Source organism: Canis lupus, chromosome 30 (assembly GCF_003254725.2).
Source record: "Canis lupus dingo isolate Sandy chromosome 30, ASM325472v2, whole genome shotgun sequence".
In the NCBI taxonomy this organism is placed as follows: domain Eukaryota; kingdom Metazoa; phylum Chordata; class Mammalia; order Carnivora; family Canidae; genus Canis; species Canis lupus.
The window spans coordinates 16,676,320-16,696,248 of NC_064272.1; the positions used below are offsets into that span (position 1 = coordinate 16,676,320).

Sequence of the window (19,929 nt, forward strand, 5' to 3'; positions counted from 1 at the left end):
ACCGGGAGCCCGACGTGGGATTCGATCCCGGGTCTCCAGGATCACGCCCTGGGCCAAAGGCAGGCGCCAAACTGCTGCGCCACTCAGGGATCCCACCTGCTACCTATTTTTGTAAATAGTTTTATCGGAATGAGCCATGCTCATTTGTTTACAGATTGTCTATGTCTATTTCTGTACTACCATGGTAGAGCCAGGTAGCTGTGATATAGGCCATTTGGCCATATTTTACTACCTTGCCTTTTACTATAAAGTTGCTGACCCCTGATCTATGAGATGCAAGCTAAGGTAAGGTAGTAAGCAGAAGGTATCAAGCAGTGTTAAAGGAAGAACATAACCAAATTTAACTGACTATTCTGTCACTTGAAGTCTTGTTAAGGGCATTTGGCAAGAACACAGGAAATGAATGGTGGCAACGAAGATTAAGAGAAATGGACGAATTCTAGGAAGATTTCAGAATCAGAGTGGACAAAATTTGACAGATTGGCTAAGAAAGGTGAGAGAAGAAAAACAGATCAGCTTTTAGGTTTTGAGCCTGCACAACTGGGTAAAAACTTTAATGAGATAGGGAAGTGCAGAGGTGGTAAATGAGACTCCAGAGTTCTGGAATGGACATACTACTTATAAAGATCCACAGTATCCCAGTAGAGATGCAGGAAACTGAGTATACAAACAAGAGTTCAGGAAGCATGAGATGTCTTTAGTTTAAATTTGATACTATCAGTATTTAGATTACATTTATACCTATGGGACAGGATGAAATAATTTTGGGAATTACAGACAACAGTTGCAGAATTGTAAAACAATGCAGTAATATCAAATTTTACTTAAAACTAACCATAGTCCTGCATATATTCTTATACTTCTTTTTATCTCCATATAAAATAAAACCCAGAATATGAACTGTTCATTTTGAGTGGTAGCCTGTATCCAATGATCTAAATACATATTTGCTACTTAACAAGTTAAGTTTTGATAAATTCTGAATTCAAGATTGTGCCACTATGGCCTTAGGGAATGCAAATTAACCTGTAGCTGTATTGTACACGAAGAACAATAGAGAGAAACCCAATTATAATTCAAGTCCCGAAAATGTTGTTAACTTATGGTATAACCATAGATCATCTGACCTCTAATGATATATTTTGGAAAATGACAGATTTGGACTGGATTGCTTTTAGGGTCTCTTTCAAGCTACAAAATCCTGATTATATTAATATTTTTTAAAAATAGATATACTATACTTAAAATATCATTGGATCCAAATGGTATTGTATAATTTATATACAGTATATAATTACATACAACTTATGTTATATAATAACCAAATAAAAATTATATCTGGGCTTCCTATTAAATTCACCACTGCTATGTTCTAGTTCTGGCTAAAATGGACTAAGCATACTCTATCACAGATCACAAGTAAAAACCCTTCACATAAACATAAAGCCACTATCTGAGAGTCCTGAAAAGTAGGAGCAGAAATAATGAGGAAGGGGATCAAAACTTAAGGAATGACTTAGATTGATGGTAAGTTTCCTGTTTTTTTTTTTTTTTCACTCTCTTATTTCTAGGTTAGACTTATAGATAGCTTGATCTCAGAAATGTACATGGATAGAAAAAGCTCTAAGATTTTCTAGCCAGAGGATCAGGAAGGAGGACTCTGTGGGATGGAGAGTGTTGAGGGGGAATGCCCTCCTTCTTATTTTTTGCTTTTTGCTCTTCTGGCTATTACCTAAAACAAGCTCCAGTCATGGAGAGGCACTCTTGGGAGTGGTGGCAGCTGAGCAAGAGAAAAACCCTTCTCTGGGACCACAAGAACTAAAAAAATGGGTATCTTTATGATCCAAAAAGTTTTTTTTGTTTTCTTTTTCCTTGCTATTAGCATCAGAAATGGACTCAGTTGAAGGAAATGCATGACAGTACAGGGAGGCCACAATCCTGGCTTTCTAATCAGCATACCCCATCTGTCCCCCACCCTTCCATCCTGCTCAAAAAGAGGCCCATAACAATCACAAATCATGGAACGGAAGAAAATGGAGAGGGATACCTTAAATTTGTGTATGAAATCCCAAGTTCACCCTTGAGTGGTACACATGTGGAAAGACAGCACAGAATAGGCTTCGAGGACTAAACTATGGTGCAGACCTCCACTCAGTCCCCAGACTTGACCATGTTTGACACGTAGTCAAAGAGATCTGAGAAATACTGCAAAGGCTTTGAAAATCAAACTGACATTGGAATCACAGCTACAAAGGTAGACTGGGACTTGTAAATTGAGCTTAACTGAGCTGTCTACTAACACAAACAAAAATTGACACTCTCTAGAGAATTTTTAGTAAAACCCAGAATCTCATAGTATTCAAAATATCCAGGACACATTCTAAAATTACTGGAGTCTCAAAGACTCTCAAAGAAAAAGACAAAACATGCCAACCTCAAGATTACTCAGATGGAATCATCAAAGACTTTACAGTGCTACTGTAACCACGCTCTATGAAGCAGGGCAAACAGACCTGAGATGAATGGAAAAACAAGTTTTAAGCAGAGAATCAGTTTAAAAAGAACCAAAAGGAAGTTACAGGACTGAAAAATATGACTGAAGCAACAAATCCAGTGTATGGGCTTAAAAGCATAATGAAGAAATGAAGAATAAGAAAAGAGTGAACTTGATAGATCAACAGAAATTATCCAGTCTAAACAGATAAAAAAATAATTTTAAGGAAATACCCAGAGACTCAAGTCCCTGGGAAATATCAGAAAGTCTAATATTCTTATTATAATGGGAGCTCCAGAAACAAATGAAAAGAGATTGATGCAGAAGAAATATTTGAAGAACAGCTAAAAACTCCCCAAATTTTATAAAAATCATAAATTTGTAAATTCAAGAATCTAAGTAAACCTGAACCAAGATAAACTCAGAGAAAGCTACAACTAGACATATCAGAATCGAACTGCTAAAAACCCAAGTTTTGAAAGGAGCAAGATTATAATGACAAATCACATATAGGGGAAGAACAATTCAAATGACAGTGAAATTTTCATCAAAAGAAACAGAGGCCAAAGACAACAGAACAATTTCTTTTTTTCTTAAAGATTTTATTTATTTATTCATGAGAGAGAGAAAGAGAGAGGCAGAGACACAGGCAGAGGGAGAAGCAGGCTCCCTGCTGGGAACCTGATGTGGGATTCAATCCTGGGATCACATCCTGGACCAAAGGCAGATGCTCAACCACTGAGCCACCCAGGCAGCACAACATTTTCTAAGCCCTGAAAGAAAGTAGTATCAACCTAAAATTCTAGATCCAGGGATCCCTGGGTGGCGCAGCGGTTTGGCGCCTGCCTTTGGCCCGGGGCGCAATCCTGGAGACCCGGGATCGAATCCCACGTCGGGCTCCCGGTGCATGGAGCCTGCTTCTCCCTCTGCCTGTGTCTCTGCCTCTCTCTCTCTCTCTCTCTCTCTGTGTGACTATCATTAAAAAAAAAAAAAAAAAAAAAAAAAAATTCTAGATCCAGTAAAAATATCCTTCAAGCATGAAAACAAAACACACACATGCTTGATAAGAAAAACTAAGAGCAACCACTAAAAAACTAAACAGATACAAAATAGAATACTAAAACAGGGAAGCCTGGGTGGCTCAGCGATCCAGCCCAGGGCATGATCCTGGAGTCCCGGGATCAAGTCCCACATTGGGCTCCCAGCATGGAGCCTGCTTCTCCCTCTGCCTGTGTCTCTGCCTCTCTCTCTCTCTCTCTCTGTGTGTCTCTCATGAATAAATAAATAAAATCTTTAAAAAAAAGAATACTAAAACAGATAGCAGCAATGTCCACAACAGCCAAACTGTGGAAGAAGCCTTGGTGTCCGTCGAAAGATGAATGGATAAAGAAGATGTGGTATACATATACAATGGAATATTACTCAGCCATTAGAAATGACGAATATCCACCATTTGCTTCAATGTGGATGGAACTGTAGGGTATTCTGCTGAGTGAATAAGTCAATTGGAGGACAATCATATTATGGTTTCACTTATACAGGAAATATAAAAAATAGTGAAAGGGATTATAGGGAAAGGAGAGAAAGTGAGTGGGAAAAATTAGAGAGGGTGACAAAACATGAGACTCCTAACTCTGGGAAATGAACAAGGGGTAGTGGAAGGGGAGGTGGGCGGGGGATGGGGTGACTGGGTGACATGCACTGAGGGGGGCACTTGATGGGATGAGCACTGGGTGTTATACTATATGTTGGCAAATTGAATTTCAATAAAAAAAATAATAATAATAAATGCAAAAAAACAGAAGGGGGGCTGGAAACCAAAAATAAACAAAATAAAAAAACAAAAAAATAAGAGTTATTAATCAGAAAACAATAAAACAAGATCTATATCTAACCACATCAATAATTACATTAACTGGGGATGCCTGGGTGGCTCAGTGGTTGAGTGTCTGCCATCGGCTCAAGGTGTGATCCCAGAGTCCCAGGATTGAGTCCTGCATCGGGCTCCCTGCATGGACCCTGCTTCTCCTTCTGTCTATGTCTCTGCCTCTCTCTCTGTGTGTCTCTCATTAATAAGTAAATAAAAATAAAATCTTAAAAAAAATTACATTAAATGTAAAATGTCTGAAACACCAGTTAAAAATGGAAATAGTTAAGTTAAAAAAATAAAATTAATTAAACCTAAAACCCAACTATAGGCTGTATAGAAGAAACCCATTTTTAAATTTTTTTATAATAAATTTATTTTTTATTGGTGTTCAATTTACCAACATACAGAATAACACCCAGTGCTCATCCCGTCAAGTGCCCCCCTCAGTGCCCGTCACCCATTCACCCCCACCCCCTGCCCTCCTCCCCTTCCACCACCCCTAGTTCGTTTCCCAGAGTTAGGAGTCTTTATGTTCTGTCTCCCTTTCTGATATTTCCCACACATTTCTTCTCCCTTCCCTTATATTCCCTTTCACTATTATTTATATTCCCCAAATGAATGAGAACATATAATGTTTGTCCTTCTCCAATTGACTTATTTACTTCACTCAGCAGAAACCCATTTTTTTAAAGGAGCCCACGTAAATATAACTAACACGTGTAGGCAAAAAAATTGGAAAAGATATCTGATAAAACCATTTATCAAAAATTAGCTGGAGTAGCTATGTTAGTATTAGACAAAACAGATTTCTCAGAACAAGGAGAATTACCATGGTGTTACATAAAAGGAAAAGAATAAATTCACCAAGAATATATAATAACTGTAAATGTGTATGTACCTAATAACAAAATTTCAAAATACATGAAGAAAAAACTGATAGAACTGAAGGTAACAAAGACAAATCCACAACTGCACTTTCAAGACCTCCTTTCTAAGCAATCAACAAGAGCAAGGAGACAAAACCATCAAGAATAAAAAGGTAGTGAACAACACTACCAAAAACTAAAAACCTTCCTTAATTATCATTTACAGAATATTCCATCCAACATTATAATATTCTCTTCAAGTGCATATGCAACATTCACAAACTGCATCCTTTTAAGTTAAGAAAAAATCTTTTAAAATTGAAATCATACAAAGTATGCTCTCTTATAATGGAATGAAAAAAATCAACAACAGATAGATATCTGGAAAATTTACACATAATTGAGTGTTAAGAAAGATGCTGCAAATAATTCCTAGGTCAAAGAGGAAATCTCAAAAGAGAAGAAATATTTTAAAGAAAATAAAACCAAAAGTAAACATATCAAAATTTATGGGATGCAGTCAATGTAATGCTTAAAGAGAAATTTATAGCAGTAAATGTTTTGTTAGAGAAAAAGGTCTCAAATCAATAACCTAAGCTTTTTCCTTAACAAACGAAAAAACAAACTAGATGTGAACCAGCAGAAAGACAGAAAAAATAGAGTAAAACAACGAAAAGCTTGTTCTTTGAAAGTATCGATAAAATTGACACACCGTAGGGGCACTTATGTAGCTCAGTGGTTGAGCTTCTACTTTTGGCTCAGGTCATGATTCTGGGGTCCTAGGATTGAGTCCCACACCAGGCTTCCCCACAGGGAGCCTGCTTCTCCCTCTGCCTATGTCTCTGCCTCTCTCTGTCTCTCTCATGAATAAATAAATAAAATCTTAAAAACAAAAAAATTTACATATTGTAGCCAGAATGACCAAGAAACAAAAAAGACAAATTACTATAATAAGAGAGAAGATTCATCAGAACCCAAACATTAAAAAAGATTAGTATATAAATAATTCTATGTTCATACATTTGACAATATAAATAAAACAAACCAATTCCTTTCAAAGACACAAACTACTAAAAACTTACTCAAAAAAATGGATAACCAATAGTCCTCTATTTAAAAAAATTAAACTTATTTAAAACCATTTCACAAAGAACTTTAGACTGAGATGTTTCATCAGACAATTCTATCAAACATTTAAAACAGGGAGAGCATTAAAAAAATAAAATAAATAAAATAAAATAAAATAAAATAAAATAAAATAAAATAAAATAAAATAAAATAAAACAGGGAGAGCATTAATTCTATATAATCTATTCCCCAAAACAGAAGAGGTATGAACACTTCTAACTTCTTTTTAAGGTCTTTATTATCCTGATACCAAAAGAAGGGAAAATGGTACAAGGAAAAACAAATGTAGACAAATGTTATTCATGAACACAGACATAAAAAGCCTCAACAAAATATGAGCAATCTGAGTTCAACTATATTAAAAAAGATAATATTATGACAAAGTAGTTTGTCCTGAATGTATGACTGGTTCAACATTTCAAAAATCGATGTAATACAATGTACTATTAACCTATTAAAGAAGAAATAACAAATAACCATATAAATAGATGCTGAAAAAAATTGACAAAATTAAACACCCATTCAGGGTAAGAATTTTCAGGAAACAAGTAGAAGAAAATTTTCTCAACTTAATAAAATGCATCTACAAAACCCTTACAAGCGGGATCCCTGGGTGGCACAGCGGTTTGGCGCCTGCCTTTGGCCCAGGGCGCGATCCTGGAGATCCGGGATCGAATCCCACGTCAGGCTCCCGGTGCATGGAGCCTGCTTCTCCCTCTGCCTGTGTCTCTGCCTCTCTCTCTCTCACTGTGTGCCTATCATGAATAAATAAAAATTAAAAAAAAAAATTAAAAAAAAAAAAAACCCTTACAAGCTGACATCATGTTAATGGTAGAGGACTGACACTTTCCCTTTAAGATTAGGAACAAAGCAGATTTTACTTTCGCTACTCCTATTCAATCTTGTATTGGAATTCCTTGCAAGTGCAAAAAGTCAAGAAAAAGAAATAAAAAGTAAATAGGTTGGAAAGGAAGTAATATAACTGTCTCTACTATCTACACAGAAAATTTCAGGGAGTTTATAAAACAAAACAAAACAAAACAAAACTCTTAGAATTGAGTCTAAAAGGTTATAGAACACACAAAAAAACCCAAAAAAACAAACACAAACATTAATGGTATTCTGTACACTAACAATGAATGATTAAAAAGTTAAAAACCATTATTCACATGCTTACTATGTGCTTGGCACTGTTCTAAGTACTTCATAAATACCAACTCATTTAATCTTCAAACAAACAAACAAAACTATACCTCTATAATACAGGTATTTTCTGGAGTATGCAGTCTGGCTCCCAACTCTAAGCTCTTAACTATTACATTACTGGTCATAATCACAGAACTTCAAAAAACCCAGCTCAAGTGTGAATCCCAGGAACTTGTAATCTTTAAAAAGTTCCACAGGAGATGCTGATGCATACCAAAGGGTGAGAACCACTGGTCTTTGCTATAACTTAAGATTCATCATAATTTTATTTCTTTAAATATAAAAATGAAATTACAATTCTGAAAGAATTTATCTGTGGTTCCTGTTCCCTACTTCATGGAATACTCTTTCCCCAACTCTTCCAGGCTAACTTGAAAGTCTATTTAACCCTCAATTTCAGGCAATCTGTTAGTTCCCCAGGTAGCATTTGCTTTACCTTTTGTATTTCTTCTACTTGGCATTTATGACAGTCCTATAACTCCCTATTAATCCTGTTGTATTCAAATTTGACTAAATTCCATTGAGGGCAGAGATCACATCTGTCTGGTTCCCTAATGTATTGTCAACACCTAGCACAATTCTTGGCATCCAAAAGACACATAATAAATACCTATTAAATCAACAATTTTGTATTTTTATAAGCAATTAAAGAAAGCATAGATCCACTTATTAAATTATATATATTTGTATCCTTGGCCTAATAAAGTATTGTAGTGACCAAATTTGCTAACATTTTATACATTATACTATTTAAGAAAATGTTTACCTGGAAGTTTAAGCTTTCTACAACAAGAATTACAGTGATGTTTTGCTCTGAAGTTTTTTATTGCATCTTCACCTAGATTTGCTGGGCCAAAAACCATATCACAGGATCTGGAATTGGTAGTTAAAAAAAAAAAAGGCAATTTATGCAAATAGAAATGTAGAATTTGAAATTATAAAAATATTTTAACGAAATTATTAAAACTTATTACCTCTTTTCTTCTGCTTTTATCACAGATGGGTCAGTCAAATTTTCACCCACACCTTTATATGTATATATAAAAAAAGACAATTTGTATGATTGATGTAGACACTGACACTTGAGTAATAAAAAGTCATGAGAGATTTTGTAGTGTTATTAATTATATAGCATTATTCAAGAGGGTATTTTTTTCTCTTGATATTTTATAATTTGACTATGAAATTGCCAAAGTTGGTAGATAGGCAGATGAGCTCCCAATGGCACTGCTTCTGATACAACAGGGACAAAGTTGCAAATAAACATCTCCGTATGTAAAAGATCTACATGATCTCCCTGTTTTTCTTTAAGATTTATGTATTTATTTGAGACCAAGACAGAAAGAGCAAGCGAGTGCAAGCAGGGGGAAGAGCAAGGAAGAGGGTGACAGAATCCTTAAGCAGGCTCGAGGCTAAGCACAGAGCCAGATGCCAGGTTTGATCTCATGACCCAAGATGACCTGAGCTGAAATCAAGAGTCGTAAGCTTAACCAACTGAGCCACCCAGTTTCCCTTTCCCTTTTTCAACGTAGCAAAGAACAATTAGATACATGAAAGCATAATTTATAGGTCATTTTAAAAGTGTTTTGGATTTTTAAAACTGCTACACTAACATATGAATATATCCTCTTGTAGTCTGCTTGACTCTCTCTCTCTAAAATAAATCAATCAATCATTTCTTTAAAACAAGATTATTCGACACTGGAGAGTCTGTGGAGAAATGGGCATTCACATACAGTGCTAAGTATGAATTCCTATAACCTTGTGGAAAAGGAACCCAGCAGTAGCTATTAAAATTGTACCCATCTCTAACTTAAGCCAATTCAGGAATATGGACATAAAAGTAGCAATACATGAGTATGTTTGTTGCAGCATTGTTTATAGTAGCAAAAAGGAAAAAAAAAAAAGACTAAATTATGTCACTCCTCCATATTATATTATGCAAATATTAAAAGGAGTAACTTAGATTTATCAGTAACGACCCAAAAGATGCCCATGACATAGCTGGAAAAAGAACAAGTGAAATACACACACATACACACACACGGCATCATCCCAGTAGAGGAAAATCACAACATAAAACAAAATAATCAAAAATAAGGGAAAAGGGGGCACCTGAGTTGCTCAGTGGGTTAAGTGTCTTGACTCTTGATTTTGGCTCAGGTCATGATCCTAGGGCTGTGAGATGGAGCCCCAACTTGGGCTCCACACTGGGCATGGAGCCTGCTAAAGATCTCTCTCCTGCTCTACTCCACTTTAAAAAAAAAAAAAAAAAAAATTTAAAAGGTAAAAAAAGCCTCTACTTGTGTATTTGTCTTCATAAAAGTAGAGAAATAGTAAAGATGGGAAAACCGTTCTTTATATATTTCTATATTGTTTAACTTGTTTGCAGTAATTGTGTCAAATATTCCTATGAAAAATGGCTTCAGGAACATATTAATGATGTAAAGAACGGCACTACTTTCCTTAGTGAAAATAACTCCCATCTTTTATTTTTATTTATTTGTTTTAAGTAAGCTCTACTCTCACATGGGACTTGACTGAGATCAAGAGTCATAAGCCCTGGGGGGCCTGGGTGGCTCAGTCGGTCTGCCTTGGTCATGATCTTGGGGTCTTGGATCCAAGTCTCTGGTCAGGCTCCCTGCTCAGTGGGGAGCCTGCTTCTCGTGCTCCCTCTGCTCCTCCTCACCCATGTGCTCTCTCATTCACTCTTTCTCAAATAAATAAATAAAATCTTAAAAAATAAAAAATGTCACAAGCCATACCAAAGGAGTCCGCCAGGCACACCAACTCCCATCTTTTAAATTAATAGTTCAGACAAAATCTGTTTGGCTTTATCTCCTATGCATGTTTGAAGATAAAGGATGCTTATTTAGGAATAAACTTTAAGGGGAGCCCTGGGTGGCTCAGTAGTTTAGCGCCTGCCTTTGGTCCAGGGCACGATCCTGGAGACCCAGGATCGAGTCCCACGTCGGGCTCCCTGCATGGAGCCTGCTTCTCCCTCTGCCTGTGTCTCTGCCTCTCTCTCTCTCTCTATGTCCATCATGAATAAATAAAATCTTAAAAAAAAAAAAAAAAAAAGAATAAACTTTAAGATCCCTTTTACTTAATTGGATTGACTTGTCTAACATTTTACATCGGTGTCACTATATATACTAAATCATTTATGTAAAATGATGAACTACTGAAAAAAGGATAGTTATTTTTACAGAGATTTTCTTTCTTGAGCTTGAATCAATGCCATTTACTTTTCAGCACAATCCTTTATATTTGTGACTATGTATATAACAAAAAAATTTATCAAGTGATAAACATTCTAAAAAATTTTCTTTATGTGATTTTGAAATCTGGTCTGTGTTAACATTTGAAATTAAGGCTGCTCTTCAGGAAAAAAAAAATTATAGAAGCTATAATGTGAAAGTACCTCAGGCAGAGTTGGCAACTTGCTCAGTTTTATTTTCCTTTGACCCTATTGTGAAGCTTCAGACATTACTCTGAGCAAATTTGCCCTCTCCACACCACAACTTCCTTTTTCTATGTATGAGAGTTTGTCTACAAAAATGGTTATGATCAGTTTTTCCTTCCCTGCATATACATGCTATTCTACTCAAGAAGTGCTGGAATCCATTCCCACCTCTTGAATCTGGGCTGTCCTTATTATCTGTCTTTACCAGTAAAATATGGAGGAAGAGATCTGAGCTAGTTCTGGACTTAGTCCTCAGAGTTTCTGCTTTCTCTCTGTAGGAAACTAGCTGCTATGTAAAGTCTAACTACCCAAAACTACCATGCTAGGAGAAAGTCCCGTTAATCAGCCATCGGAGAGATCGCATGGCAGAGAACTGAGGGATTCAGATGTCAGAGAACAGAAACCTCAGACATCTGACTCCAGTAAGCTGTCCATACTTACTCTCCAGCCATTCAAGCCCTCAGAGGAGATAGCAGAAATAAGCCATCCCCACTATGCCCATTTCAAATTCCTGAAACCAAAGAACTGTAAGCAAATAAAATGGTTGTTTTAATCCATTAAATATTTAAGTAGTTTAGTTCACAATAGTAGATAATATAAACACCAGGAATAACAGAATACCTGTTACTGTTACAAAGAAACAGTCTTTATAATTCTAAAAGACTGAGGCTACATACACATCTAAAAGTAGAATAGTGGGGGGGATCCCTGGGTGGCTCAGCAGTTTAGCACCTGCTTTTGGCCCAGGGTGTAATCCTGGGGTCCCAGAATCGAATCCCCCATCGGGCTCCCTGCATGGGGCCTGCTTCTCCCTCTGCCTGTGTCTCTGCCTCTCTCTCTGTGTGTCTCTCATGAATAAGTGAATAAAATCTTTAAAAAATAAAAAAAATAGTGGATTGCATGTATTTTTGTTTATCAAAATATGTATTATCCAAACAATAATTAAGATAACAAGATCCCACCATTCAGGGAGGGCCCTGATGGCTATATGCTAATGGTTATTGACTTGCTTTTTTAACAGCTTCTACTGACCCACAGTTGTTTTTTTGTTATTGTTTTGCTTTAAGATTTTTATTTATTTATTTGTGAGAGGCACAGAGACAGAGGCAAAAATATAGGCAGAGGGAGAAGCAAGCTCCCTGTGGGGAGCCCGATGCGATCCCAGGACCCCAGGATCATGACCCGAGCCAAAGACAGACACTCAACCACTGAGCCACCCAGGTGTCCCCTGACCCATGGTTTTACCTATGTGTAAATTAATGGATTTCGGTATATCGCTTATAACATATGAATAGGTGAGAATCTACTGTACAATTCCACCGTAGCAAAACTTTAATAAACTTACCTTGTAAATCAAGTACCAGTAACTCCCCTCTTGTATATTCATAAGTCCAGTGGCTAAAGGCTAGCATGATCTCTTCCAGTGTATTAGTTGGAATAATCTCATCACCATTATTATTGTTGTATTTTCTAAATTCTCCAGTCATACATTCTTCCACAGCAAACCACTGTCCTGCTGAATGGCAATACAGCAGGAAAACTTCAAGGAACCTTATGAAAAACAGTTACAGACATTACTAGCAGTTTTGTTGGTAAATAATTAAATATTCAGCATTAATAATAAAAGTCAAAAGAGGATGCTATCCATATAAAACCAAAGGATCTCAAGAAAAATTTCAAGATTTACCTTGGAGAATATGGTATGGATTTGGGTTTCATTTGGTTGAAAGCAAATGTGAGCTTCTGTGCTGCTCTCTGTTGTTGAATTTCCTATAGAACAACAAAAATACACATACACAAAAAAAAACCCTGTTGAAAACTGAAACTAAAATCTTATTTGGTTTAACATACTTTAGAAGTGAAAACATGAACCTTAAATAATGCTCCACTGTTATGCATTCACTAGCACTTACTCTGAGACACAGATGCAGAACTGTATCTTCTTTATAAATACTTGACCATGTGTTAACCACCTCAGGAAGAAAAGATTTGATAATATAAAGATGGCCTGATTTGAGGATATCATGTTCTGACCAGGTACACTGTACTTTGACAGCTCTCCGTAAACCGCCTCCCATCTCCTCTTTACTTAAAAACTCTATTTTTGCACAGAGGCCAAGCTGTGACCAAGAAGACATGCTGTTATTCAGTATACTGGGTGAACTCTCTTCCAAACGATACACTGTGACAGGCTCACCTGCAAGATGAATGAACACATTCTGAGGTCAAATTATGACTCTTTAAAATGACAAAGAGAATAAAAATTGGCAAGAATATTTTGTTAAATAAGAAATAGGAAATGAATTGGACAAAGTTGTAATTTTATAAAGGAAGTTTAAGGGCAACAAATGTTCAGGAATCTAGAATCTACTAATATCTCTAAATTCATGTACATTTAGTAATGATAAGCATTTTTGAAATTATGAACATCTTCAAGAAAAACTTTAAGAAAACAACCATTCTACAAATCCTGTAATGTCAATTTATCTATGCTTTCTTTACTAGACAATGGTTTCAGACCCTTTTTCAATGAGAAATACACTATTACTTCTGGATATGCTAGAAATAGAGATATCTAATACTTCTGATTATTCTTTCTTCTATTTAAACCATACCTGACTCTTGCTAATTAAAATTTACATAAAATGGACACTTCTTAATGAGACCCTTCTTTCTGTCACCATGTTCTATACAATAGCTAAAATCACCCATGTCCTATATAAAAGCTAAAATCAATAAAAAGTTATAAAAATAAAAATTATTAATTTATTATTAACAAAAAATTTATTTCCCCCTTCATTTACTTTTTGGATTTACCTCTTGGAGGCACAGGTGTAAATGGAATGCTCTGGGATAATCTCATCAAATTATTTCTTTCCACAGCTGCACAAAAATGAGAGAAAAATAATGAAATCCCTAAAAGCTCAAAATATTTTTTTTTCAAAATATTGTTAATGTTTTGTTGTTAACAGTACTTACCTGAGTAATAGTAATTTGTATCCATAACTGGTTTAAACGGAGAAGCAAGACCTAAAATGCAAATAAACAAATGAAACCCTTTTAAAAATACTAATGTAGCATAAATTTCATCCTAAGTTCCTTCTTGTAAGCTCTCTTCACCAATACAGAAAAATACAATAAAATATATTCATCACATGCTTGCTGTATATTACTCTTTTTCATTATGCCAGATCAGTCCTAACTGTGCACTCAGATACCTGAAAGGGAAAAAGTACATGATGTTTGACACTCTCCTGTCATAAACTGTATTCTTCCCATACTCCTTACTCAAAAAGAAAAATATCTTTTAGTTTTCAACCTTCAGGAGGTGGGGCCTGTAGCCAAGTAACCATTTTAGTGAGCTTACCATAGGAAGATGAACTCTGGAATGTAAAACATACTCCAAAGAGCCCCTGCTCCATATCTAAATGTATTGAGGACTTTACTTTTTAATTGTAGTAAGAAGAAGCTATGTGTTAAGTTTATAGAATATAAATGAAAAAGAACATATTGCCTTGCAGAGAAGGCAATCAGTCAACAGTTTTAATGTGTAGTAAGTAAAAAACATACACATTATATATACATATATGTATATAATAAGACTACATATATATATATATTTATGATGTATACATCATAGGACTATACAGGAGGGATACCAAATGCCCCCTGCTTGAAGAAACATTGAAGGATGTCTCAGAAAAGAAAGAAAAGATAGTAGTTTTGTTTATTATTTTATTTTTTTATTTTTCATTTATGATAGTCACACAGAGAGAGAGAGAGAGAGAGAGAGAGAGAGGCAGAGAGACAGAGACACAGGCAGAGAGAGAAACAGGCTCCATGCACCGGGAGCCCGGTGTGGGATTCGATCCGGGTCTCCAGGATCGCGCCCTGGGCCAAAGGCAGGCGCTAAACCGCTGCGCCACCCAGGGATCCCAAGATAGTAGTTTTGAAGGTAGTTATGTGTGCCACCCAGGGATCCCAAGGTAGTAGTTTTGAAGGTAGTTATGTGGTCAGGGCAACATTTGCAAAGGCATGGGATTATTAAAGTGCATGCTGTACCTGAGAAACTGCAAGTGGTTCAGCATGAATAGAATAGCAGTTTTCAATACTAATTTAAATAAATATATTGTATATGATATAATATATAAACGTATAATAAATATAAATCAGCATTCCTCGATACATTATATAATATTTTGTTATATTATATATAAATGTATTGTTATTAATATATTAGTATATAAGATATAAACATATAATAAATACAAATCAGCATCACCTGAGAGGATTTTTCAATGTGTACCTACCCAGACCTCACTCCAAAATATTCTAATTCTGTAGATATGTCAGCATAAAGTGATTCTCCACAAATACTTGAAATATATAACCAAGACTGCAAACTAATGAACAAGAGTACAGGCATGCCTATAGGAGGTAAAGCTACAACAAATTGTAAGGAACCAAATATGCCATGCTAAGAAACGATACTGGATTTTAGCCAATGACAGTGGGGAAAATGAAAAGCAGAAGATGGTAAGTGTAGTGGCAGAAGAGAAGACAGACTGAAAGGGAGCCTAAGTGGCATAACTCTAAAAACCCAGATGGCAGTAAAATACTAAATGTGAACATATATATATACCTTACCACCTAGGAGTACAAGACCAATAAAAAATAAATACAAATATTTACCAAACAACAGGAACAAGAATACTCATCAACAGTACTATTCATAGTTATCATACAGTGGAACTATGAAATGCCCATCAGAATGGATAAACTCAATATATTCACAGAAGGAAATACTGTATAGTAATGAGAATGCATGAACTACCACTAGACACATGAATCTCATAAACATATGCAAGGAGGAAAAAGCCAGACACAAAAGTATGTACTTTATGATTCCATAAACATGAGGGTACTGGCAATATTCTGTTTTGTAATGTGGGTGCTAATTACATGGGTATACTTAGAGTACCCATGCATGTTATATACTTCAACAAAAGGTTTAAAAAATGAAGGGGTGAACTGAAAGCAGGAGCAGGATGTAAAGTGGAAAATGGGTTCTAGAGATATTTAAGAAGTAAATACAAAAGGACTTTGTGAGTGCAAGGTCAAGGGGGGGTCAAGAGTAACTCCTCAGGTTTGACCTCACTGACTGAAAGAGTATCATTAACTAAAACAGGGACTACAAGGGAAAAGAGCAGGCTAGGTCATAGAAATGAAGGGAGGTGGGGTGACAGTAAAGATATGATATTATATGGTGATTTCATATATTTGTGAAGCTGTTATTTTGAAGAGAAACTAGCTGAGGGAAGAAATTTTTATCACATTGGCTTTCAAACATGAAGTCTAAAGTTTCCTAGCTAGAATAATGTGTTATTTGCTGTTAACAGATCACAGATGATCCTCATTTTTTCACATTAAATCTACCATATGGACTCACCATTCAATGTTCCTTCTTCAGATGGCCTAAAGAAAACCAAAAAATATGAGTTGTGACGCAATCTTTGTTTTGGCTACCATACAACTTCTTATTTTGTAAAGTTATTATGATTATTTAATATAATACTATTTAAGTAATTCTGAGATCCAGACTCACTTTCGTTTGAATATATGACATTTCCCTTAAGCCAGTGTCAAATTCACACATGGATATAAATATGTCAACATACATACATTTTATCAACACTTTGTACCTTCAATTTTTTATTTTTTTTTTAAGATTTTATTTATTCATGAGAGACAGAGAGAGAGAGAGAGAAAGAGACACAGAGACACAGGTAGAGGAAGAAGCAGGCTCCATGCAGGGAGCCTGATGTGGGACTGGATCCCAGGACTCCAAGATCACGCCCTGGGCCAAAGGCAGGCGCTAAACCACTGAGCCACCCAGGGATCCCCTGTACCTCCAATTTATACCTAAATGTTTAGTAGTTTGCTGCCAAATTGAAGGTTCTAGTACTAATAGAACAAAATATTCTGACTTCTCTATTCATGGAGATAAATTCTTTACTATATTAAGAATGCCTTGAAATGACTTTGCAGATTTCTGAAAATACAGAATTGTGGGCAAAGAATGGAGAGAAAGGCAAATAGACATCATTTGGCAAAACTCAATTTATAATGTTGAAAAAAATTTTCCAATGTTGAATATATTTATTTGTAACAACATATATTGGTACCAAGAGGAGGTTTTATTAATCCCATGGATTCCAGTGCAAATTAGACAGGTACAGTAGAAAGGAAAATGCAATAAGAATCAAGTAAAATGGGTTAGAAGCTTAGCTCTCTCATCCTACAGCTATGGGGCCTTGCTCAGGAATAAAAAAGACCAGAATCAGAAAGGACCTCTGAAGTGAAGAACTTTTACAGTCTCTTTTTAGCTCTTACTTTGATCTGATACTGTTATTTCCTACTGACTTTCACCTTAATATAAATATTTTTTTTAATTTTTATTTATTTATGATAGTCACACAGAGAGAGAGAGAGAGGCAGAGACACAGGCAGAGGGAGAAGCAGGCTCCACGCAGGAAGCCCGATGTGGGACTCAATCCCAGGTCTCCAGGATCACACCCCGGGCTGCAGGCGGCGCTAAACCGCTGCGCCACCAGGGCTGCCCCTAAATATTTTATTATAGGAAGTATTTTCACCCTAGCCTCATCTCCTTGCTGCTGATAAACTACTCTTTACTTAGCATCTAAAAAGTACTAACCAATTCCATCTCTTTGGGTATTTCTATGGCTCAACACTGTGTAAGATAAGGTTCTCTTGCTAGCTGAATTAACATCAACTTCAAGTACCTATTCTGTATTTACATCGTATGATTTTGGTTATAAAAGACAGTATACTCTGAAGAGATCTGACTACAGATTGGTCTTCCAAATGCCATACAGGCCCATAATATCCAAAGAACTTGAATACTGGATGTCCATGTGGCACTTGGTTTATTTTCTTCTATATTCACATATATTTCTGGTACACAGAAGGAAATGGGGAACACTGTGGAATATCTAATAATTTCCTTCTCAAGTAGTCCATATCTCAAAGTAACTCTATTACGCTTCCACTATCAAATAGGCATTAAAACAAGAGGACTTTTTTTTTTTTTTAATGTTCTTTAGAATCCTAAAAAAAACTAATTCTCAGGCTGGAATCACATAGATTATCTTTGATTCTTCTTTATGTTTAATATGTACTAAAAATTTTTACTTTCTAGGGATGATTACCTGTCAGATTGCCTTTTGTTTCCACATTTGGTTCTGGATTACTGTATCAGCTTTGTAGTGGATCTCCCTGAATGCAAACTTTTTAATGTATACTGTGTAATAACTGCTCTAATTACCTTTTCCAAAAGCAGGGGTAAGGCTTGCTGATTACAATGATGGGTATAGAAGTTAGCTAAGTGCAAAGCTAAATTGTCAAACTAGATCTTTGAATAAATTTTATTCAACAGCAAGTTGGAAACAGGACTAAATAAAATCATATTATAAGGAAGATTTTAGTAGAGTAGTAATTATAGTATGGCTCTAACAATGTAACTATAAAGAATTATAATTTTAAGTGTATATATTAATTCATAATAAATGAGTGCCGCCAATCTCGTCTATGTAAAGACAAGAGCCACTTAAATAAATAATTATCATCCATCTATAAAGGAGTATTTAAGAAATGGTACAAAGAACAAAAAAAAGACAACATCAAATAACTATGATACTTTTTAGGTTAATGATGAGAAAAGACTTACTTACATTTCTCTGTTTGATGGTCTATCTTGTAACCAATCCTTTAGTCAAAAACAAACACAAACGTAAAGTTAAAGAAAAAAAAATCTCTCTAGATGAAGTTTAACTGTTTAAACCTGTTTTGTTTCCTATAGTAGGTTTTAAGAATGAAGGACTGAAAAATTAATGTGAAGTCCTTGTTTCATACACCTGAACTAATAAAATAATAAATGGATATAATTATCTTAAGACCACTCCACAATATAGAATAATTTTGTGATTGTTATTTCCTACAATATAATTATAGTCTGGCTAGTTGCTTTTTTCTGATGACAACTTTATACTCTTAAATACTATGTGCCCACAAAAGAAAAACACAACAAAGTATAAAGAGTAAAGTTAAAATCATGCACACTGTAAACAAATCACCAAAAACATTTAGACATATTTCATTAAAGTCTTTTTCTGTATGTGTGTATTGTTTTTACTCTGCAGTTTTTTCATCTAATTTTAAATGTATGATTACATTCTGATCCAATTTAGTAATTCTCCATTTAGCTATGCCTGATCTACGTTATTAACTTCCAATGAGTTATTTTTTATTTTAGATTTTTTCCCCTAATTTTCAGGACTTTTTGAATTGCGTCTTCTTTTTTAATTTGTTTTAATCACTTTAATAATCATACTTGTTTTAGATCTGTAACCAATAATTCTACTATCTTAAGTTATTAGAGGTTTAATGCTGTTTATGTAACTTGAAACCCAAAAGTTTTATAATTTGGCATTGTCAGGTCATCTTCAATAGAACTTAATTTGTGGCAAAATTCTGCTGCTTAGGTTCAGGATAGGTCTTTCAGAAAGAAGGAACTGTTACTATGAAACTGTGTTAACTAACCCCCTCTTCTCATTGAAATAATTTTTTTAATAACATGATTTTCAATAATACAACCTCCTTATAGCAGAATGTAAGTTAATATGTTCCTGATAATCCAGGATAATTATGAGTAGTGATTTCTATACCTGACTCATATAAAGGAACAGTTTTTCTTTTTCCCAAGCTATTTGTTTGGCTTGCCAGAGTATGCTTTTTAAAGTATTTGTAAAATCAAATACTACCTAAATTGGTTGGGAACGACTTCATACAGTTTCACTACAAACAGATTACTGCTTTTCTT

General features: G+C 35.2%; 1 protein-coding gene across 3 annotated transcripts in view; it reads right to left on the bottom strand.

Moving 5' to 3' along the window:
- Positions 1-19,929, bottom strand: part of TRPM7 (transient receptor potential cation channel subfamily M member 7) — a 114,362-nt gene that overhangs the window by 2,223 nt on the left and 92,210 nt on the right. For 2 of the 3 annotated variants that reach the window (XM_025472808.3, XM_025472809.3), the window contains exons 30-38: positions 18,782-18,816; positions 16,480-16,505; positions 14,010-14,060; positions 13,848-13,913; positions 12,944-13,227; positions 12,718-12,800; positions 12,376-12,581; positions 8,539-8,590; positions 8,331-8,437 (exon numbers count right to left, since the gene is read on the bottom strand). In XM_025472808.3, coding sequence (XP_025328593.1) covers positions 8,331-8,437; positions 8,539-8,590; positions 12,376-12,581; positions 12,718-12,800; positions 12,944-13,227; positions 13,848-13,913; positions 14,010-14,060; positions 16,480-16,505; positions 18,782-18,816 — 910 coding nt within the window. The other variant, XM_035708777.2, reaches the window with a different exon arrangement.